The sequence below is a fragment of the Empidonax traillii genome, unplaced genomic scaffold (assembly GCF_003031625.1).
Source record: "Empidonax traillii isolate 1590-97213 ecotype Southwest subspecies unplaced genomic scaffold, ASM303162v1 scaffold1046:size245406, whole genome shotgun sequence".
NCBI lineage: Eukaryota > Metazoa > Chordata > Aves > Passeriformes > Tyrannidae > Empidonax > Empidonax traillii.
In genome coordinates, this window is record NW_020956239.1 from 128,535 (window position 1) to 152,649 (window position 24,115).

General features: G+C 37.4%; 1 protein-coding gene and 1 long non-coding RNA gene across 2 annotated transcripts in view; one reads left to right on the top strand and one right to left on the bottom strand.

Moving 5' to 3' along the window:
- TSHR (thyroid stimulating hormone receptor) overlaps positions 1 to 24,115 on the bottom strand; it is a 59,808-nt gene that overhangs the window by 16,015 nt on the left and 19,678 nt on the right. The window contains exons 3-7 of the mRNA XM_027904358.1: positions 20,161 to 20,235; positions 13,610 to 13,684; positions 12,413 to 12,487; positions 9,230 to 9,307; positions 8,161 to 8,229 (exon numbers count right to left, since the gene is read on the bottom strand). Coding sequence (XP_027760159.1) covers positions 8,161 to 8,229; positions 9,230 to 9,307; positions 12,413 to 12,487; positions 13,610 to 13,684; positions 20,161 to 20,235 — 372 coding nt within the window. The remainder of the gene's footprint in view (positions 1 to 8,160; positions 8,230 to 9,229; positions 9,308 to 12,412; positions 12,488 to 13,609; positions 13,685 to 20,160; positions 20,236 to 24,115) is intronic.
- On the top strand, positions 17,282 to 18,359 carry LOC114068349. The gene is made up of 2 exons (XR_003573575.1): positions 17,282 to 17,666; positions 17,755 to 18,359. It is a non-coding gene; the product is annotated as an uncharacterized LOC114068349 (long non-coding RNA).

Here is a 24,115-nt window from a genome sequence, read left to right on the forward strand (position 1 = left end):
AAAACATAGTACCGTACCAGCTACTAGGAAGAAAATTATTACTATTCCAGCTGAAACGAGGACAAATATACAAATATGTATTAGTTGGGTATTTTTGATACATTAAAAATGTGGGTTTGGAACAATTGTCCAGCTAAAATATACTTCACAAAACACAACAGGCATGTAAATTTCCTTGATGAGGTGATTTCTCCTGGTTATCTAGGAGGGAGAAGGATTTGGAGTTATATGCAGCTGGATCTCCTAAACACACAGACAGGAATATGCTGAATTAGCTGAGCAAAAGGAGACTGAAGATTAGATTGCATCATATACATAATACATACATGTGTGTCTGTTTATACATGGATAATTACACGTGGATACTACTGTGATAATTCTTTCCCTAAGACAGTAATTAAACTCTGGGTGGTGTTTTTACTTAATTCAATCAAATTCTGTCACAATGTTTACAAGAGAAACAACTTGCAAACATGAAACCTAGTCATGCCTTTTAACTTAATTTAGATGGAATTTGAAATCTTATGATGAGATTAAGAATCATTTACCAAATATAGTAGTCCCTGGAGGAGGATGGAGAAGCATCTAGCCCCTTTGGCTGAGGGGAATGAAGACAAGAAGCAGGAGGACACAACAGTCCAAGTGTTTTGTTTCTGTACTACGATGAGAAAGAACCTCTGAGAGAAGGTTGAACCAAGGCAGCAAAAGGGATGGTACAGTTGCAGGACCACACTTTGGGGCAGAAATGCAATCAACCCATTAAGAAGGAGAACACAGAAAGTTGTCAAGGGAGGTTTTAGAGGAACATGTCTGTTTTCCTTGATGAAATAATGGCAAAATGATCAATCCTGTAAAGGCTCTGAAGGACTAAGGTGCTTAGGCAGGAAAAACTTGTAGCACTTTTGACTATTCCATTTATAAATTTTATCATTTTTCGTCCCAGTGGTTAGGGTAAAGTGTAATTGTCCCAGTAGCAAACCACAGATGAAAGCATGAGGCTGCAGTTTGGGAGAGCAACAGGGCCCACAGACTGCATTATTACAGGTAGCTCAGGTCCAGGAGAAGCAGGAGGAGGAACTCACAGAGACAAAAGCATGGCAACAGTGGATGACCCAGACCCAATAAACCACAAGCTTCGGGATTACTTGACATTTTACCAGCAACGGGACAGGGCTGGTGGAGGCTTTTTAAGGCAAGAATGAATTAAAAGATGGCTGCAGATGATGACCGTGAAACATTGCTCAGGAGAAAACAATGTGGTCCTCAGTCCAACTAAAGGACAGAAACTTTGCAAGAAACGCAGACAGGCTGCATTATGGAGGTAATGTTTCACAGGGTAGAGTAATTTCATAAGATTTCAGAGTGCAGTTGGCACAGAAATTATAAGATCACCAGATCTTTTAAAGAAATTAACTAAAATAAAAGGAGAAAGAATATGATTCTATCTGTGCAAGTAGTAATGCCTCAGGCAGGGAGGGATGTTTGGTACTTTGTTATAAACATTTACAAATGAGCTGGTGATGTAACTAGGAAGGCAAAAATGCAACAGAAAGGTGGTCACAATAAATTTAAGAGAGTGTCCATGAAGTTCAGAGAATCACAGAATATTCTGAGTTGGAAGGGACCTACAGGGATCGTCAAAGTCCAACTTCTGGCTGTGCACAGGATAGCCCCAAGAGTCAAACCATGTGCCTGAGAGTGTATTCTCCAAACACTTCTTGAACTATGTCAGGTTTGGTGCTGTGACCACTTCCCTGGGGTGCCTTTTCCAGTGCCCAACCACCCTCTGGGTGAATAACCTCTTTCTAATATCCATTTTAAACCTCTCCTGACAGAGCTTCAAGCCATTCCCTGGAGTCCTGTCACTGGTCACCAGAGAGATCAGTGCCTGCCCCTCCTCTTCCTCTCACAACGAAGTTGTAACTGCAGTGAGATCTCCCTTCAGTCTCCTACAGGCTGAACAGACCAAGTGACCTCAGGTGCTCCTCCAGAGGCTTCCCTTCTAGACCCATCACCATCTTTATAGCCCTTTGTAGCTCTCTAATAGCTTTATATCCTTCTTCTGTTTTGTTGCCCAAAATTGCACATGGTACTCAGGATGAGGCCACAGGAGAGCAGAGCAGGACAGTCACCTTGACCAGCTGGCAAGCCAGGGTGTGGAAAAAATCAAGTTAAGATTCTAATCTCTCCTGGTTGAAGTCATTGGCAATTTTTTCATAACATTCACTGAATATAAGTTTATATTGATCACCATAGCGAGAAATGAGAAGTAAATGCACTTCATCTGTGTTACACAACAGAAAGTCTTAAGGAGCCAAATCAGAATAATGCTTCTGGCATGTTATTCATTGGACATTGCCCATGACTTAAGCCTTGTTTCTTGCAGAGGAAAATAGTTTACATCACCTTCTGAGCTATTGTTGTTTGAAAGAAGCTTTTATTCTTTAGAAATATATGGCACTCTAGTATTGCCTGGTGTTTGTATTTTCTGAGAACTGACTTTCTTATTCTGAAAATGGCACACTTTTGTTGTGAACATTTCCTTCAGTGTACTAATTTCATCATGATTTTATCTGCAAAACAAATACAAAAATTAAAATCAGAGCAAGAGTTAAGAATTAATCCAAGATTTCAACATCTAGGTTGTAGTTTTGAAGGACACAAAAACCTGCTTGACCTAAAAAAACCTATCTGCTTTAGTAACTAGATACTATTATACAACCAGATAATTGCTTGTCCAATCTTGAAATATTTTCCCCTGATATTTGAGCACCATAGTAAGTAATAAACCTGAAATATAATAGTCTACCTACACAAAAAAACCCTTCAAACTTACAAATAGAAACAGCTAGAGCCTTTGGGAAGTTCATAACCATGTGTTACTAAGGAGGGGCTTCAGTGTTAGCTGCCAGTTTCCGCATCGATGAGTCAGGCCCATCAGAATGTACAATTTCCTGATACTAATTGATTTCAGTTGTTTAAGCTCTTTTATTTTGATAGGTACTGCTTTTAAATGGAAAGAATAAGACTTTGGTAGATATTAGTTTGAGAAAGAAAGCTTATGTAGAGCCAGTATTGTTCCTTCTGAGTCTGCCTTTAATCCTGTCATTAGTGATAGTTAAATGATATAGAATGTTACTTAAAAATGCTGCAGAAGAGAAAACCATAACAGTGGTGTCCACGTCTAAACAAATGTTTGAAGTCTTAGAAATCACATAGTTGATGTGTAATATCTAGCCTCAGTGGGGACACTAGAATAATAGTTGTTTTGGAGAGTTGTGGATGCCAATCAGATAGACATGGATACCCCAGAGCAAAGTATGCCAGAAGTCTTAGTGCTGAATCTGGAGTAGGAGATGCTGATGGTTTCATGGTGCTGTAAGTAAATGAAGGCTTTTTTCCCCTTTTTTAAATCCAATCGTATTAGTAAGCTAAGCATACCAGTGACTAATACAGAGTCTCTATGGGCTCAAGATCCAGGGGCAAGTGGGAAGAATATTGTGTTAAGTTTCAGCCCCACCAGAAAACAACATGACTGCAGTGTGCTGAGCAGGACCTTCTGAGAGCATGAAACACTAACAGGACACTTCAAGTGCTATGTAAAACCGGACAATGTCATATCAGGGCATGACAGAGATACTGAGTATTCAGACATTACCAGTGCATGTTTCATAAAGCAATAGAGTCCTCATGAGGAAAAGCAGCCTTTGATTTCATCTTGAGTGGCACACATGCTCTGTTTCAAAATGTTAGTGCCTCAAGTCTCTTTTAGAACAACCGCCAGGTACTGACAGTTAGCAACTCTCTATGGCCAAAAAAGCTGAAGAGGCAAATACAGCTGTAGTCTCCAAAAAGAAGAAATAAATATATATGACAAAACTTCTTTAAAAATAAACAAAAGTATGAAAGTTACGTTATTGAAAGCATTCTGGGAGCTCTTTAAGGATACTATTTTGGATATGCAGAGTAAACATGAAAAGCAAGAGCTGGCAAAACAAAAACAAGATCTTGAATATTCAAAGTATTCAGAATCTTCAACTGAGATGAAAAACTGAAAAATACTGAAAAATCTGAAGATAATTTTACATAATATTTTATTTTTACCAAAAGTGTACTTTCTTCCAGGGATAAAAGATATGAATGAAAAATGCTGACCAGCTACCTTCATTTAAAGACCATATAGTGAGTGCCACATACCTTTCTTGAAGTGTGAAAGATTTCTATTTTTCTTATTTCATAGCCCAAAATCATTCATGCCATGCCCTGTGTTGCAGCTGGACACACCTTTCTTGGTGTTTTTTTTTTTTAAAGCTGGATTATTTCACTGATAAGTTTTTATTGTAGTCCCACAACCAATTTTATCTGCAAAGGGTATGACAGACTAAGAATGAAAAGAGAGATTAGGGAAAAAGGGGAGATTTTGCAAAATTTTCTTACAAAGAGTCAGTTTAAAAAGAAATAAATTTACAAGTTCCTTCTTGGAACCTCTCATTGTCTGATGGAATTATGTATTGTCTGCTTGCTTGCTTTCAACTTCTAGTTTTAAAATGAGGTGTTCAGAGCTTAAGAAACAAGGAGAAGATAAATATGTTGGCCACGTATTTAAGTAACACCACTAGAGCATTAAACGGGCTCTGGACGTGTAACATGTTAGTGTATCTATGCATCTGGTAGGATTATGAAATTAAGGTTAAAGAAAGGGAGAACAGGCAAAAGAGATGTGTTAGTAAGTGAGCAGTACTAAGGATTCATCGTATGATTTTTTCACACAGTTGTTTATCTTGACTCTGAGCTGAGCCAAGCATTATAAGTGAACCCTGAAAGTGTATACCAAAGTAAGTATATTCTTTTAGAGTTCATTTTTGTAATTAGATTTTGAGATTGCACACTTTCCGTTTCAGTAATTTAGAGAGCTCTGTAAAAGCTCATCACAAATATATTTTGCCATTCACTGAAAATATGTTTTAAAATCTCTTCTTTCCTCAGCAGTTTCCTTACAGAAATAAACACTGGTGGAGCAGCACTGCTTGCAGAAGTCTGCAGGAGTAATGCAGTTTATGAACCTTAATGATGGGTTAGAATGAGGGATTCAAGTTTCAGATGAATGCTTTTTGGTAAAAGTGTCACTCAGCCCTTCATTCCTGGTTTCTTACTTCCCTGCCTTTATAAAACTTGTACAGCAGTACTGTGGTTTGTTATCAAAACACACATCCTTGCTGGATGAGAAGATCAGTTAGGTATTGCCATTACTCAGGATGATAATGGAAACCATTTATGCATGGTTTCACACTTATATCTGCATTAATTTTTTTGACCTTGAATTTCATAGGCATTTTAATACTGCAAGAGTGGTAGAAAGGCACAGTGCATAGGAGAAGATAGCCTCGGAGATTCCCAAAATGTCTTCTGATTTATGGATGGAACACTAAGTCTTTGAATAATTTGTCAAAAATTTATTATTATTTTTGATAATTTTTGTTTTTTACATATTTTCATCTTCGAGATCATTATTCCGAACCCATTCAAATTTCCCTCAGCCTTTTTCTGTTAGTTTCTTTTCGCTCCTATTTCTGTCGAGTTCAAAGGCCCTTGAATCAGACACAGAGAAAAATAGGTACTTCCTTCACTGTACAGTGGCAGATAAAGAGGAGTTCAAATTAGAAATATCAGAACAGAGAAAATTAAATATTTGCCTTTTGCATTAACTTAAAGCTGCTGCTAGAAACAACAAATCTCCAAGCTTGCACTTAGCAAAATTATGCCTTATCTTGTCCTATGGTAATCAAACTACTTCAGAAAATTAGTTTTGAAATTTCAGTGTAGTTTATCAAACAGATCAAGTCTTTACCACTGATGTTCAGCTCCCTAGTTTGCCTTGCAAATCTGGAGTACTGCTTTGCTCCAAGTAAATGTCATATGATTTAGTTAGGAGAAAAGTGTTTATTGTAATAAACCATTTTTACTGCTGGTAGATAAAACCATGAACATAAGTCTCATTCTAGTTATTTTGTTGTTTTGTTGGTAGTTTGTTTTTTGTTTGGGTTTTTTTTTTAATTTGATTACCTAGGACATCATAGCCAGTCTCTGAAAAATTCACTTAGGATCATAGAATCAAAGAACATGTCCATATATCTGGTTAGAAGTCCCCCATAAATGTAATGGAGTCCAGCTCCCTGCTGGCAGAATGACCAAAAACGAAATCTTATGACTATGACCATCATCCAGATGCTCTTTGAACTCTGACAGTATTGGTGCTGTGACCACTCCCCATGAGAGTGATCTGACCACCCTCTCAGTGAAGAACCTTCTCCTTATGTCAAATCTGAACTTCTCCTGATGCAGATCCATTCCATTTTCCTGGATCCTGTTGCTGGTCACCAGAGAAAGATCAGCACCTCCCCCTCCACTACCTCTCTTGAGGAAGTTGTTGGCCCCGTGAGGTCACTGCTCTGCCTTCTCTCCACCAGGCTGAACAAGCAAAGACCTCAAGGTCTTGCCCTTAAGGCCTTTCACCATCTTGTTTGCTCTCCTTTGGACACACTCTGATGATTTGCTGTCCAGCTCATACTGTGGTGCCCAAAACTGCACACAGCACTAGAGGTGAGGCCACCCCAGTGCAGAGCAGAGCAGGACAATCCCCTCCCTCGAGCAGCTGGTGATGCTTTGCCTGATGCCCCCCAGGACACGGTTGGCCCTCCTGACTGCCAGGGCACTGCTGACTCACATTCAACTTCCAACTCCCAGATCTCCCTCTGTGAGGCTGCTCTCCAGCCTCTCGTTCCTCACTTTGTATGTGTAACTAGGATTGCACTGTGCCAGATGGAGAATCCAGCAACTGCTCTTGTTAAATTTAATATAGTTGATGGTTGCCCAGCTCTCAAGTCTGTCCATTTCTCTCTGCCCTCTTCTCTCAAAGCCTTGAAGAATACTTAAATGTCCTAAAAGAATATTAATTGCAAACTTTTTTTGTATTCCTACAAACAAGGAATCAAGCAGTATCTATAGAAGCTAGTATATGTTGTCTGCTTCTCTAGTTCTTAGTCCAGTAACAGATATTTAGGACTCCAGATTTTCTAAAACTACATTTCACTTGATTCTTTAATAATAATGAGAATTCCAAGGAGGCCAGAAGCAATAGCACTTTTACACTATCAGAGAAGCATAAAGAAAAATTGCTACAAAATAGTCTCCAATCTGTTTCATCAAAATGTAAGAAATGGAAGAGCCAACACAGTTGGCTTAGAAAGGTTTTAAATATTGCTACATACAGCTTAGAGGGATTCAGTCAAGACACTGGATTCATATTTTATATCTTGCAATTTCCGCAGGTACTAGTACAAACACTGTCATCATGATATGTGAAAGTTCAAAGTAACTGAATTAATATGAGTGAAATAAGATCTATTCCAGATCTTTAGTTTAACTCAAACCTTTAAAACTTTAGGTCTAGCTAGCTCTTAAGGTAAAAAAAAGGAATTTTGGAAGACCATGTGAAGGATGCTCTAATAGAATTCTTAAAGAATTTAAGCCCAATTTAAAATAAAGTACGGAAAATAAGCATATCTATCTCCCCGACTCTCTGGTTAATTTAAAAGCTCATGCTGAAGAAATCTCTTTGCTCATGAGATTGACAGCCAGACTCTTCAGTAAAGCCACTGTAGGACCAGAGTAAGCTCTGCCAAAATGAGTGGAGCCTCTGGAACTGAGATTTATTCTGTTTTAATGATTGAGGCAGATGATTACGGGTATGGTGTAAAGAGGATATTCACTCACTAAGTATTAATTTTCCAGAGGATACAGTAAGAAGGTGAAGGGAAATATGAAATGGTTAATTCATGCTTTTGAGATGTTCATCTCTCATTTCTGATGTGACTGGTTCCTCTGAATGGCTCCCAGCACCTTACACAACTCTCTTTTTTTTTGCAAGTAAGAGATTTCTGTGGAATCTGCCATGATTTTGTTTCTGAGCTATAAATATACATACCAAATGAAAACACACTGCAAAAGACATTAAGCGACAATATTTTTATTGCTGGCTGAAATTGGCATCCTCTTTTTACTCCTTAAAAGTAATTAGAATAAGATATGTGTTTAAGAACCTTGAATAAGCATCAAAGGTTGTTTTTTTCTTCTGAAAGAAGAGAATGATCTGCTACTTACATAGCATCCAGATTTGTCCCATTAAAAGCATGGCCCTGGATACTGGTAAAACCATTATTGTAGAGTTTGCTGCAAGGAAAAAAAAAGACTAAATTAATCTATTTTGGGTTACTTCAATACCTGAATATCTAACATCTTATGTATCATTTTTCTTGGCAAGAACACATTTATGGATGGGTTAATTTTAATCTCTTGTAGAAGAAGTAGTTATAGTGCAAGGTCAATCCAAATACCCACAAGCATTCTTGAATGTACCTGAATCAAGGATACTACATGGCAGGTGTGCCATCTTTTATATCTTTTTACAGCAATGATAGAATGAGACTAAACCACTGTGCTATAACTTTCCCACCATCAAACTAAAAGCAAGGAAACAAAATCCTGCTAGGACTGATTAAGGAAGGCTAAAGGAACCAACAATTAGCAAAATAGGTCTGATTTTACTGTCAGGCCTGCCTGAATTTTTAGAATTCATTCTTTTGCTCCCTTAGAGCAAATGAGGTTTTTTATAATTTCTTAGAAGTCATTCATTTGCATTCTATTGCTCTAGAATGAGTTATGAGTTATGAGAATGAATTAGGAGTTCAGGTCATAACTCATTAGAGTAATTTTCACTCCCTTCAGCCCCTATGACTTACATAACTGAACTTTATTTAACAATTTTCTTTCAAATATGACTCTTCTAATGTGTACCATCCATTAGTTTTCATGGTATGAGCTACTTCGGTTGCAAAAAGAGTTAGACAGAGTTTTAATCATGCTGTAGCTTTACGGGGGAAAACTGCAAACTTTTTCCTTTGATTTTCTCCAGTATAATAATTTGCTGGCATTAGGGTCATACAAAACCAAACCCACTTTAATCAAGACAGTTTAAAGAAAAACATCAGGACTGATTCAAATAACTGTCAAAAGTACAGGATTTATGCAAACTAAATTATGGATACTGCCTGTCTATGGTGTTTCTCTGTTACAAACTACTAGAGAATAGGACAGGGATAAATTTTAAACATTTTACCATATGCATTACAAGAGAGGTCATTGCCTTGTGACTTAAACTGGAAGAACTTACAGGGTTAAAGATTCATTACAAAGCCCATGGAAAGCATTTGCAGGCACTGAAGTCATGTAAGGATTATCTGCAATTTCACTGAAAAAGGAGACAAAATATCACAATGAAACATCTGCCCAACTGAGCTTCTCCAGAACATATTTGTTATTAATTTTTCACTGCCTTGATAATAAATGACAGTTTAAAATAAAACTTCATTTATTTAAATAAATAAATTTATTCACTCTATATATTATATAATTCATAATATTAAAATTAGTAAAAATAATGTTTATTCTATATTATAAATCTAAATTTATTTAAATAAACATGTATTTATTTAAAAATAAATAAAATTTTTAAAGAGTAACCTGTTTAGTTATATCTAAGGCCAGAATATACATGTGGGATGAAGAATTGAGCATGTTCCAGCATCCAGGAAGAGAGTTTGTGAGGTAGATAGGTTTTGCAGTCCTGGTGAGGAGTGCTAGTCTGTGTGATTATAGTGGCTAATGGCACAGACAGGTCCCTGGTCTCATGAGCCAGAGAACCAGCAGAGTGAATAATGCTGCAGTGTGAACTGAACAACCCAAATGGCTTTAGAGCTGAAATCCTGCTCTCTAAGGTCAGATAAGGCATCAAATAATACCTTACTCAGGACAGAGGCATTGCACTTTACAGAACTGCATCTAGCACAAGTGAAATAACTTACTGTGGAATCTAATCTAATAATTTTTCTCTTGTCCAAATGACTATTTCATTATCTCTCATTACTTAAATACTTTATTACTCCTGCTCTGCAGTCTTAATAAATACTATGTATTTTCAGACCAAAACTCTGTTCGTAATGAAAGATAGAAAGAAGAACTGAAAAGATTTACTACGACTAAACTGGAGAAAGGAGAGACGAAAAAGCTGGTAGAAACAAAGTGTCTTATTGTCCTTCTTCTGATTTTTCCTGAATCATATTATAATCTGGAAACCAAAATATTGTGGAAATTTTTCTTTTCTTCAGCTTGTGGATTAGATATGGTCTAATAAGGCCAATCCATAAGGTACATAGGCTGAGAAGTCCTAACAATTTCCCATGTGCCAGGAACAATTTTGTTTCTTTTCTGTGCTATATATCTGCATACATATGTGCTAACACTGAGCAGTACTTACAGCCATTTTCATTCCAAGCACTTTTCACTGATAGTTGGTTTTCACCAGAAGTTATATTGGTTTGATGTTTTTTGGATTGGTTCACTTTTCTAAATAAATGTTTATTTGTAAGCTGCTTGACCTCAAACACAATTAGTAATATAATGAATGCTTTTCCCCCCACTATACCTTATTTATCATTTAGATACCTATTATTTTTCAATAGCTTTTTTTTTTCTTGATGAAAGAAACAAAAAGGCTACCTTTCTTTGAATAGCAATGTTTAGAAATATACAACACAGAAATATCTTCCTTGAAAGTATAGGTCAACTCTTTAAAAAGTCGGTAGCATATAAGAGATATGTTTATCTTTTATTAGTGATCTCTATAAAAAAAATTTCAAGGTAGAAATAAAGTAATGTTTTGCTTTCTGCCACTTAGAAAGGCACTGAGTTGGTTGGAAGTAAGAACACAGATGGTTGTATAAACTGCTTCTGTTTCATCTAGCCCATTAAATTCTTGCTTCCCTTTACTTAGTAAGTGTAGTATCTAATTTACAATCTAGTAGAGCTTAATCTAAGCTAAAGCCCTTTTGGTCTTTGAGAAACTCCCTAATAGTTCTTATGATATAGGTGTATCTCACTCAGAGCTCTAAATGACTCAGGTTTCAACCTTGGGGGCCTACAGTCAAGGTGAGCATAACAGCTACAGGTTAATGGCCAGTCTCTTCGCGAACGAAGAACCGGGGAAGGTCTTTCCACCTTCCAGCCTGCGCATTGGATTTTTTAGGTGAGACACAGTGTGCGCGGAACTGAGCCCACCCTTTAATCCTGAGGTTCGTCTGCCAGGGCCAAGCACGCTTGGACGGTGGCAGCGAGGTCCTCAGGACGTAGATGGATTGCCTTACAGGGCTAACGAGCTCCATCTGCCCGGGGAGGGGCCCCGACCGGGAATCGAACCCGGGTCTCTGCAGTGACAGTGCAGTGTCATTTCCCCTAGACCACCGGGGGCTCCCACAGGTTATGAGTGTGAGTTGGAACAAGGCCTACTTCTTGTTTCAGAAGATCCTTGGGAGGGAAGATCTCATTGCTTACTAGAAGTTTAGACTTTTTAGCAGAACAAGCAGCATTTCTACATTTTTCTGAGGTTCATCTTGCCAATGACAGACCGAGAATGGGAACTGACCGTTCTTGACCAAGAACACTCCTTAGGAGCACTGAAACAATGCCTGGGATAGATCATCAATTATGTCTTTGCAAGTCACCTTCTAGCATAACGCTGCTTATTTTTAATAGCCTTTTGCCTAGCACATACAGCATTCAAGCCTCTTCCATCTGAAAACTGCTACAATACAGGATTTCTAACTCTTCTCTAGGATGAAGAAGTGACCAAGACACTTTTATCTCATGTCAGCCTGCAAGTTTTATCTGAGCTGTTCTTCCTCCTTGTCTTGATTATGACCCAGAATTTGAACTTAAATTGCAGGTTAGTGCACAAAGATGGATGTTGTCTTGGCTTTTTGAATACCAAGAAACACCTGCTTTTTTTTTTTAGAGTTCAAAGCAGAACTCTTTGTTTCTGAAATATCTTAAAGTATAATAGTGGGAGACCTAATTTTCTCCATTTGTATTCCCATTCTCTTTCTTAAAGGAATGGTTCTGCAATTTGCTTCACCATGAAGGCACAAATTCGTTGGAAGAACGATAGTGTGACAACTTCATATTAGCAGGATGTATGCTAGCTCAGGTCCTGTGTGCCACACTGTTCTGACTTCACATTATTTCAGGTATTGCACAGACGTTACAAAACCAAAATCAAAAGCAAAAGGCCTGTAGAAGTTGTGTACCATGAATGTGCTTGTGTGTCCATGTCTCTAATCCAGGTTAAATGTATTGGTGACCTGTCATTTTCCAGATTTGGTACTAATGATCGTTTAAATAACGCTTGAGGAAAACTTCTTTATTAGACTTATTTGATATTTTTCTTAGAAACCTTCATTGGAGGTTTCTTGGGATCTGAGGATGGCAGTTATTCTAACCAGCTGTGAGGAAGGATACTTACAGTAAAAAATTCACATCAAATGAGTAGATTTTTTTGAGGTCTGGAAATACTTTGAGTCCAGTATTGAAAATACCACTAAAAAAAAAGAGAAACGGAAAAAATTACAAGTACTGGATCATTGAACAACAACAACAAATGTATTTAAAGTGTTTGACGATACAGGATGGTTATTTCATCCTCTCTATTGTCAATCGATTCGTTTATAATCAACTGTCCAAAATAAAAGGATGCAAGAACAATTGAGAAAATTCAAAATAACAGATTTATGATAAATTATAGAATCTAAAAAATGGGAACACAGGCTAATAAGACAGCTAAGCAGATCTGCAGAGGGAAGTAGCTTGTGAGGTTTCACTTGAGAGTTTAAGGCTGCTTCCACTAATAGTCTGGACCCCCAAATCCTCTACCTTTCATTGAGGTTAAGAGCTGATCATATCACTCTAAAAAGGGAAACTGTCTTTAAATGTGAATATGCTTAATGCTCCTTCTTTCTCCATTCCTGTATAGTGGAAATAACTTAAGAAAATGTCATTCTCAATCTTTAAGCTATTTTCCTGAAATGAAATTTTTTGATTACTTTTTTTTTATTATTGCTTTCACATCTGTAGGAGAAACCTGGAAAAATCTTTCCTCCTTGCCCCAGCCCCCACCACACACAGAGTCCTTCCTCATGTCTTCCAAACATTACTCAAAATCAAAGAAGTTTCTTTAGAAATTCGTGGGAATTTTTCACAGTTTCTTTCTGCCACAGATGTTGTATGAAATCAGGTGTATATAGGTGGGCTTTTCACATTTGGCTGATAGGTATGCTTTAAAATCCTGTGTAAATATCTAGCAAAAAGATGAGTATGTATCTGTTGTGTCCCTTCTTCCCACTATTCCCTACAAAAATAGAGTATAAGAGCACTTAACATAAGAAGAAACTAGCTGTGGAATTTTGCCGAGGCACATTAGTGTATTCTAGATATTTAATCTATAAGACAAATGGGAAAATTACTGATGAATTTGTGAATGTTTTCCTTTCTTACAAAAGTAGTAAGAGTTCCAACCCCTACCCTGTCTGGCTTTCTGTCATTAAAATAAAACAACAGGGAAAAACAAGTTCCAAAATGAAATGCAAAGAAACAAAACTGTTATACTGTAAGGAGTCATCTGTGAAATGTAAGTGCCATCTTGTTACAGGTGCTGAATACTTACAGGTATTTCAAAACTGGAAGGTTCTTAAATGCATCTGGATCTATGTAATCCAAGTTTCTAAGATTTCGAATTTCACTGTAAAAAGGGGAGGAACATTGATAATTAATATTTAATTACTTATGCCAAAAGAAATCAGAAATGTTAAAATGAAATTTCAGGGACTTAACTCCTGCAACAAGTTTTTTGTACTAGCCAGCGCTAGCCCAAGACCACTATGCATTCTGAGCAATCTTACAGTGATGCAATATCACCTGGATAGATGCCATCCTGGAGACTGGCTACTTGAAGCAAGGGGGTAAGAAGCACCTGAGATTTGATTATGGATCCTTTGTCTGCATAGTCCTAAAATCAAAACAAGTACCCTGTGTTAATGGCCATTACTTTGAACATGGTGAGAGTTTTGTGACGGCAAAGTTGAGTAAAAAGAAGAAAAGTTAAGTAAAACTTTCAGTATTTATATATAATAGTCCTATCAAATTACAACCACCTGTATAGTTTATAATTTTATGGTCTATTTTCCTGGTTAATTTCTTCGTGTGTCTAACAGTATTTTGGGTTAATTTTCCTGTCTCTTTTACAGAACTTATCAAAAAATGGCTCAGGTCACTAAAATTACCTTTGTTCTGAAACTTTAAGTGGACACACTATTCACTGTATAGCCATGTCCAGCAGTTTAGAGGATAGTGTACCTGTGCTATATAATGACATAAAACATAAGGTGGGCTTCATTCCTCACATCTTCTGTCCATGGTTAAGTCTTTAAATACTTCTACCCAGGGAACAGCTTGGTCTGCAAATGGCTTTTTAGTCTGCACATGTTGAAAAACCAGCCTGACACTAATCACAGCAATGGCCATGATGGGTGATTTCCATAGGTATGTAGATGGGGCTGCTCCAGCCATCATGGTCATTGCCTGGAGTCATGACTCTTCCATGTTTCTCTGAAATGTTTGTCTCTTTCCTTAATGTAATTTCCCTCAATCTTTCTCATTCTTCTGTTTTCTAGAAGATTTCTTTCTTTTCTATCCACAGTGACAGCACTGCCTGCACCAATCAGACTGGGCCAAAATTCCCTGTCTAGACTGAGTGGAGCTACCAAATTTTCATCTTTTATTAAAAAAGCCACACATACCCTCCCCCATCACATGCAGACTTTTCATTTCATGGCCTCTTTACTGTCTCCAGAAGAATATGGACATTTTGCCTGCTTTTTTCTATTTCTTTACCTTTAACCACCTCTGGACACTGGTCTCAACACTGCCGGAAGAACACTCAGCCTTCCTTAATATAGAAACCATTTAGAAAGAATGGTGCCCGTCTTCCTCCTGATGCTAGCAGGGGATCAGTAGGCTGAAGAAGGCACTTCTGTGTACATATATAGAGAAATCTGATGAAGATGACAGGTACAGATGGCATAGTGGTGCAGGTTATGTGGGTGATTTTCTGGTCTTAAGTCAGTCCAAGAAGTGCTACCAGTGGGCAGAAACTCAGTGGGCAGAAACCAGTAGTACTTAATTTACCATGGCCTAACAGTGCCAAGTAGTTCTTAGCTACGCAATATAAGAATCAGAAAATCAGAGTTTAAGGCAAAGTCTGCCACTGGAATTATTTTTACAGGATAAAATCAACCCAGATAAGTAGTCTAAGAAATAAAAGTGGGAAAAGAGACTGAAGACAGTAGATACTGGAAGACCTCAAGTGTAATGAGAGAAAAGGTTAAACCATGTGAGAAAGGGAATCAATATGATTCAGCGGAACACCGGGGAAAGGTTTATGTCCTTGCTGTTCAATTTACTTGAATTGGTAATGCTAGGATTAGAAAAGAAATATGCTTTAATATATACTGGGTTTATACTTGCATTTCATCCTACACTTTGTATTACAGAGGTGACTTGAAGCCTAAAAGGAAGAAAAGGGCCTATTGTGGAGCAGATACACAGTTGCTCAGAAGTCTCTCGTCAAAATAAATGAGAGAAAGGACAAAAGAGGTATAAAAACATAAAAGGTGATTTAACAAAAGTGAATGTTACGCTTAAGGAAAAAAATGAGGAGGAAAATCCAATGTTCTCTACTTCTAGTCCAGTCAAATGTGCCTCCTGCATTTGACTGGCCTGAGTATGTGGCCTCTCATCTCATCTCATCTCATCTGCATGAAAAAGAGAAAGATCTTCAGTTCCATTAATGAGCTGTACTTCTGTCCTTGTTTTAAACACTTAAACGTTGTTACTCTTAGAGTACTGGAAGGAATTCCCCTGTACAATCACAGATTTAAAGGATATCTAGTGCTCCATTGATAGAGGAGCCTATGAAGTTAAGCTGATAAGGAGAAAAGATATTTAATAGTTCTGAGCTCATCAGTTAACAGGATACTGATACACAAACTGAATTTCACAATTTCTTTTACAGTAATCCATCATGAGTAACATACTCAAGGGTGCATAAATGTTATATGATACTAATTTTCAAATTGTAATCCAAAGACTCCTGTGGTGTAAAGATTAATCCCGAAGGATCCATAAAGCTAAGAAAAGCAAGTTTATTATCAGTAAATTTGTTAAGCAGGGCTTACACATTATCATTTAGCTTTTATGAATTGGTGAATTGAAAAGATTGAAACTCACTAAATTAAAAAGCTAAAGTTCTTTAAAAAGCAGCTCTAGGAAAACTGTTGGTAGACTTAGCTGCCTAAAATGCAGATAAAGTCAAAGAGTATACTTAAAGTGTCTAGTAAGCTAGTTCCCAGACGTGTATATGTGAACTGATTTTAAGTGACTTTTGAAATGCAATTTTGACACACTCTACAAACACACCTTAATCGTAGTGTATAGCAGTGTAACAATTCTGAGTCCCTCTGGGGATTAAGTGCTTTTCAGATATGAAAAAACCTGAGACAGTTAGTAGGCATTTTTGTTCACCATTAATATAAGAAGGCATAAGGTGCCCTGAACAAACTTTGCAATCCTAACCAAAATTACTTAGAGATGCTCATAAGAAAGAAAGAGGCTTCTACCTACCCACAAGATAACAGAATTATTTTGTAATATTTACAAAATTGTTCAAAGTTACTTTACAAACTATTTAACTTCTGCTCTATTTTTAGAAGTGCATAAACCATTTAAAACTGGGTTATTTGTCCTTTAAAGACAATTGATGTTTGAGAGTTGAGGTTCTGGCACTCAGACTAGGAATTAAAAGTGTACTAGGTTCACAATCAAACCACCACGTGACTGTCCATGAACAGCAACTCAGTTTTGCTTTTTAAAGAAAGTATACAAAAAACTTTATCATGTCAAGAACAGGTATGCAGAGAAAGTCACTTGATATAAAGAGATTATGTCAAGATTTACAAATAATTATGAACTCATGTTCAGTTACAAAGATATAACTATTTAGTTCCAAATCCAAATGAATCTAAAAATTAAACTAATAATAACTATTCAAATATTACTATAATTAATTAATTGAGACATATGTTTGCCAGGTAACTTCTAGAAAGATTAGTATGCTACTTAACATTCTATATGAATATAGTTAGATTTAAAAAGGCACAAATATTTATATATTTAAGTGCATTCCAAGTTTCATTTACCAGATATTTTTTTCATATCTGCCTTGCAATATTGACTCATCCTTGAGTTTGTTTAAGCCCAGTATTCAGAAATTGCGAATCTGGCCATAGAGTAGGAATATAATCATGTTGTGCTGATATACTTAAAAAGACAAAAGATATCCAGGTCAGAAATTCTGAAATGTTTTAAATAAGCTCTTTTTTTCTCTCTTGTAATAACTTGAGGCCCTTCTCTACCATCTTAGACTTACTTTTCCTATAGCTTCCTTGGCTTATTTCACTTCTACATCTACTTCTATGTTTTATTCTCCCCCTACAGACAAATTATTTATGTTATTTCATCTGCATGCACCTGTCCAGCCTTTGCACCACTGGCACCAGAGAATGGCCGTAGGCTATTCCAACAATCTGTTCCCTGCCTCCAGACTGCAGATTTTGACAAGGTTTTTCTGCACAACACTTAACCCTGTGTCCTGAAATTCACTGCAGGTATACAGCAGTCCCCCACAAATCTCTTCAGTCTTCCTCTCCAGTTGCTTCTCATATATTTCCATCAAATCACTCCTTCTTTCTGCAGTGCTGTATCCCACGGCCTGGCATCACAAGCTGTCCAAGGGAGACACAACCCTGGCCCAGAGGATGGGGGGGGTTCCCTGGCCCTTGGCTCCATCTCACTGCAGAGAGGGAGAGTGGTCCCCCCACCAGCTCTCCAAATGACGTCACATACATGAGGGCAAGCCACTTGAACCATTGGCTGTGTTCCCAAATGCTGGGAGAGCTTTTTATGTGGCTGTGTAAGAGGAGAATACTTTTCAAGTGAGGAGAAGAGAGTAGGGAGAGTTCAGAGGAAAGTGAGCAGAGACACAGAGAAGAGAGAAAAAGGAAAAATGAATTTTTCTGGGGTTCCTTTCACAGGAATGTTTCCTTGAGAAACAAAGACCGAATTACAAAAGGTTTTTATTTAGTGTGAGGCTACCAAGCTGCAGCTCTACTACTAAAATTACCACACAGAGATATTGACTGCTAATCAGATACTTTCACAATTACATCTAGAAAAAATAAATACTTATGTAATTGTATGGGAAAGACAGTTCTAAATTTGTAAGTTAAGTTTGACTTACAGACATACTTAAAAAAGAAGAAACAAGAAACCATTGTGAGAACAATTTAACACAATTGGGGGAAAAAATGAAACAGCAAAGTCTTGTCCCTTATTTACATATTCATAGAGTGGGACTTTTGCCATTACTTATAACTGAAATAAGATCTGGTTCATTAAAATATAGCATGTGGTCAGTATCCTTAGTTTGCAGAAGTTGCTCAGTACTTGAAAGGCATAGATTCATAAAAATATGACCTATGCTTAAAGAGAGCTGAGGTCTGGAAGGAAGAGAAAACGAGGACAGAGGTACATGAAGGACCAAGAAAATGAATTGCTGAAGGTCAAGGCAGAAGCACACTACTGAGCTTGGCAGACAGGGATCATGACGAACATAGGTTGCCTATTCACATAACACTTGACTCAAGCCAAAGCAATTAGTTCCGCCCTTCCACAAACACTAAATTTTCTCCTAAGAAGTTCTTATACACAGGGTTTCATTTTAAAGACATTTGTTTTTAAATAGAAGTTTAAATTAGGGTAAAAAGATTATTTTAATTTACATAAAACTGCATTTTAAAGTTCAATGAAAAACAAGCTGTAAAAATGGAACTCTGTGAAATGACTTTTCAAAAATGTTGCAGTAACCTCAAACTCCTTTAAAATACCTTGATATCTTAACCCAGTATTATTTTAGCAATAATACTTTGAAAATACTATGCAAATGGAAAATGTTAATCAAATGTGTAACACAAGATATAAATTTAGCCCCATATAGTTCTGCTGTTTAGAAAGTAAATCAAATCCAACAGTGATAACTGTTAACAAATCAGGAATTATGGAAGCAATTCGTAAAAATGATCAAATTTATAAATTTATAATTTAACCTTATTATTACTTTATCAAACATCAGTGTGGAAAATGGGTGATAGTTTTCACCCCTTGCAACAACCTTAAAGGATGTATCTGCCTCTGGCATGTTTTCTTTCTGGACGCAGAGGCCTTTCCTCTCTGACAATGTTTTCTGGATCCATGAGGACCAACAGTGCTCTCCCACGGAACCTCTGCAAACAGAAATCTTCTCTGAATTATGACAAACTGTAGCTCATCCTCATGAGCTTTACAACAGTGGCATACTTTCCATTCCCTCCTTCAGATCAGTTATGGAAACATGAAAGAGTACCAGGTACAGGATGGATCCTATGAGGCTCTCTATTCAATACATTACATTTTCATTTTAACAGGGTCCTCCTGATGAATGACAGGAACTCTCTGGATGCAGGTATCCTACCATTTCTGCTATCCTAGTGCATGATTTGGTGAGGAATATCAGAACAAAAAGGTATAAAAACACTTCCCAGAAGCCTTTTTCCATATTATTCCTATTCCATATAATAACCATATAAACACTCTTCATTTTACTAGTGCATTTTCAGAATGATTACTTATTATTCTTCACGTCTCCAGCTAGTGCCATTTTGCTCTGTGCTTTGGCCCTACTGATTTTATTTCCAGTGCTTATATTACTGTTTTACACTTACCTGCGGTAATTTGACAGAAGTAATTCTTAACTGCCATTTTATTTCAACTTGCCATCAATCTCATGATGTAGCCCCACGTATTTTTCACTATATTTACCTACATTTCTATGGGAGGATACAAAAGAGCAAGGAAACAAAAAAGATGTATGGAAAGAAAGCACAATAAAATTAGCTCAAAAAAAGAGACTGACTCATTCCACATTATGGAGAAAGAAAATGAGAAAAGGAATATTTAGCTATAGAGGAGACAGGAATGGCAACTCAAACATCATCGTGTATGTTATTTCCACACATCCGACATTTATCTCATTGCTGTATTCATTTATTTAATTCCAGTACTTACATGTGAGTGACTTTGCTTAAACTGTTGAAGGAATGGGCCTCCAGACTCTGAAGTGTTTCATCTATAGAGATGTAGCTAAACACCAACAAACAGAAAAATAAACAGGTCTCAGACACTGGGAAGCCACTGCTAGTGCCCATCATACCACTTCATTTTTCCTCTCATTATTTTTCTTATCCACCTATCATGACACTGCCAGACACATGGACAGTATCTGAGGGACACACTTTTAAAATCCTTTTAAGGATTTTGATTTTAACTGAAGCTTTAGATGCACATCATACTGCCGAATACAGTGAAATCAGAACAACACACAGCAGTGCTAAGTAGCAGCAAAAGCAGACACCAGTATTTCACAGTTCAGCATGATATTTCTTCCCTTTTTCCCAGCTTAAGATCACCTTCAATATCTCCAGGGATAATCTAGCCCTTAGGAAAATTGGCACATTTCTCTATATCAAAGAATTAAAAAAAGGAAGGAAAGAAACAGAGATGATCCTTGGGCTACCACTGCAACAACTGTTGCGATTTCTGTAGAGGGAGAGGTCATCAGGGCAACTGGTGCTTTGATTGCTAAGTTAAAAACATTCATGTGCTAAACATGAATTTCGAGAGAAACTCCAGCCATACAGTGAGTGTGGTAGAGGATGTTAGGAGTAATGTGGCTCAGAAAGAAAGCCAGACAACAAGCTTAAGAAATATTTACTTTCACACAGTTCAGACTGTGTTGCATTTGTACTAATGGTGATCTTTATGATGAGAAAATAGCTCTACAGAGTTACCATTATTAGGAGAATGATAACATTGTAACTACTATTACATGCTTGACCAATCTGCAAATGACTAATAACACTAACTGGATGGGAATTTTAAGTCTTTTTCAGACTGGAGCTAAAGCATATTACCTGAATTAATGTTAACTCTTTAACTGTGTGATTTATTTTGTATTGGTCGCTTTGGAGATGTATTCAACTGTCTTTGAAAAGACAACAGAAAAATAACAGGTAGAGATTGCATGACTATCATATTCTCTTTCTAGAGTAATATTGTTTTTCCAAAGCTATTAGCCTCTTCCAAAAGGTAGGAAGATAATAAAAGAGGAATATAATAAAAAAGTATTCCAGTCTATACCTCTGTGACTGAGTGTTGCAGAGTTACATGTTTATGTGAGATGTTTTAATTTTGTTCTCCTGTAAATAATAATGTCTCTTGACTAGGAAACTGGGGTTCAGTCTTGGAAGAAAAGTAATTATTCAATTCTAACAGACCCTACACTTTAACATACCAAAAGAAAGGTTATGCTAATGACATATTATAAAACATATGTAGCAAACAGATATATATAAATGTTTGACAGAAAATGAAATTAAACCAGGTAATGAACAGAGATTGCATCCTCATGCCAGGGCTAGAAAGTAGGAGAGCACTTTTTTTTTGCTCTGTAGTCAAAGTGAGTCACCTCACATCAGGCAGGCAGGTGCTTTTCTCTCACGTATGAGAAGGGGATTCCCTCTCCCCTCCCTCAGCCCTACAGCCATCATGTACCTTCCCACCATGATTCGTGTCACATTTTTATTTTACTCTTTACCGCCTGGCTTGGACCTGATCGAGGTATAGCTTTATATATTTTTCAACCATAGGATCCAGTGGGAAAGAAATAGCTTATTTTCTTCATGTGTTGACCTCTGCTCTTCTGCTTCATAAACATATACATTTGTGTAAATTAATTAAACCACACCATCATTGATGGCAGGGAAATGAGTAGTTTTATTTGCTTTAGGGTCATGTAAGTAAACACCCAAACCCCATGCAAACACACTCAAAATCTCCTCTGAGATGGGGATGTCAAACAGAGACATGTTAATGGCACATAAACATTTACTTCTAAGTATTCGGAGTGCCTCCAAAAACCTGTGGGCTCTGCGCCTTGAACACATAGTATCACACATTAAATGTGAGCAATAAAAATCATAGTAATCAGAACTGGAAGGAGCTGCATCAGAAGAAGAGAGAAAGCATGTTTAAATTCCCATTTTGAATGCATGTTACTATTCAGCACCTCCTCTGCCTACCAGCTGTGTTTAATTTGCAAGATTTCAAAATGCCTTCAACACCCATCATGAATGCATTGATAGCTTAAACACCAGATGCACAATTTCACAGAACGTCTATTTGCGGACAACACTTTAATCACCGTTACTCATTCAGAAAGAGCCTGAGAGCACAGGATTTGTCAGATGGAGCAGCCACAAGGCCCCCTACCAGCCCTTATTTTCTTCATTCTCCCTCTCTCCACCTTTTTTGCTTATTTCCAGCCTCAGCATTCCCTGTGTTGCAGGAAAATGGTGCGTGGGGGAAAATGTGCTTTGCATGGGGCTGCTGGTGGAGAGCACTATGGGATGCAACTTTGTATGGAGAGGCTGTGGAAAAACACTTCGGGGAGCTACGGGTCAGGTATCTGTGAGGTACTCATTAATGTGACCCCAAAGCACCACCCTAAGCCCAGGAAAAATGTTCCTTATCCTTGCCCTTAAAAATACTGAATGTTCACTATATCCTTAATTCAGTAGGAAACAGCAGGTGAAGCCCTTCTAAACAAAATTTAATGTATTTGTGTCTTTAAGAATGTGTGTATATGGCCAGTCTCTTCGCGAACGAAGAACCGGGGAAGGTCTTTCCACCTTCCAGCCTGCGCATTGGATTTTTTAGGTGAGACACAGTGTGCGCGGAACTGAGCCCACCCTTTAATCCTGAGGTTCATCTGCCGAGGCCAAGCACGCTTGGACGGTGGCAGCGAGGTCCTCAGGACGTAGATGGATTGCCTTACAGGCTAACGAACTCCATCTGCCCGGGGAGGGGCCCCGACCGGGAATCGAACCCGGGTCTCTGCAGTGACAGTGCAGTGAATTTTCCCCTGGACCACCGGGGGCTCCCCTTTAAGAATGGGCTCCCCTTTAAGAATGTAAACCAGAAATGTCTTACACTTGAATAGCCTATAAAAGCATTTTGTATTCAGTAATGCTTTTCTGATAGGAGTTAGCTTTGCAGTTGAGCATGTAATTAAAATGCTTTTTCTTTCATTCCTGTGGAAAAGCAGCACAGGGAGACAGCCTGCTTCTGGCTATCAAGAGTACATATATATGCATTCATTTACAAGAAACTGTAGCTCTAAAATTTTTGTTTGAACTAGGTTCATAAAGAGGACAACTACATTTTCTATTCAGTACAGAGGAAAAAAGTGTTTATTTGTGGAAATCGTTTAGTAGAAACCCTATAGTAAAATAAAGTGCTGTACTTGGAACAGTAAACACAATCTATATCACCCTATTGAAACTTCAGAACATTTTCTAGGTGAATTTATAAAACCAGGAATGGTCTGGTAATTTTCACTGCTGATGGAAATTATGGGTTGGGAGAAGCAAATGAAACGTGTTACCTTAGAGGCCAAGACATACACATACGAGTTGTAGTTAAAATACAGGTACTGGTTCCTTAACCTGAAGTTTATATCAAGATATTGGAAGTTAATGTTTTATGGTAGTAGTAATGCTGTAAGAAGTATCCAGACAGGCATTGACACTATTCAAATTTAAACTGCTGGTTTTGGAGGTTTTGGAGGCATATTTGGAGAAAGGTTCCCTAAATTTTTAAGATGAACACCTGTTCTTTTAAAAATTCATAAATATTACAATTTTAAAGATTTAAAATCTATAAAAGCCTCTAGGCAATGTATTGGTGTCACTGAAAGACGAAGAAGAGTTGACATCCTTTTACATTGAATCAAATTCTGTTCTAAACAAAGTTTATCATGTTTATATATGATATCGTACATCATATGAGGGATATTTCCTTTCTCCCTCCCCCCCAAAAGAAGAAACAAAGAAAACAATACACCATCTATCTGATTAAAGTGAGATGGTAAATGAGGCTGTAGATATTCAAGAACAATTACTTG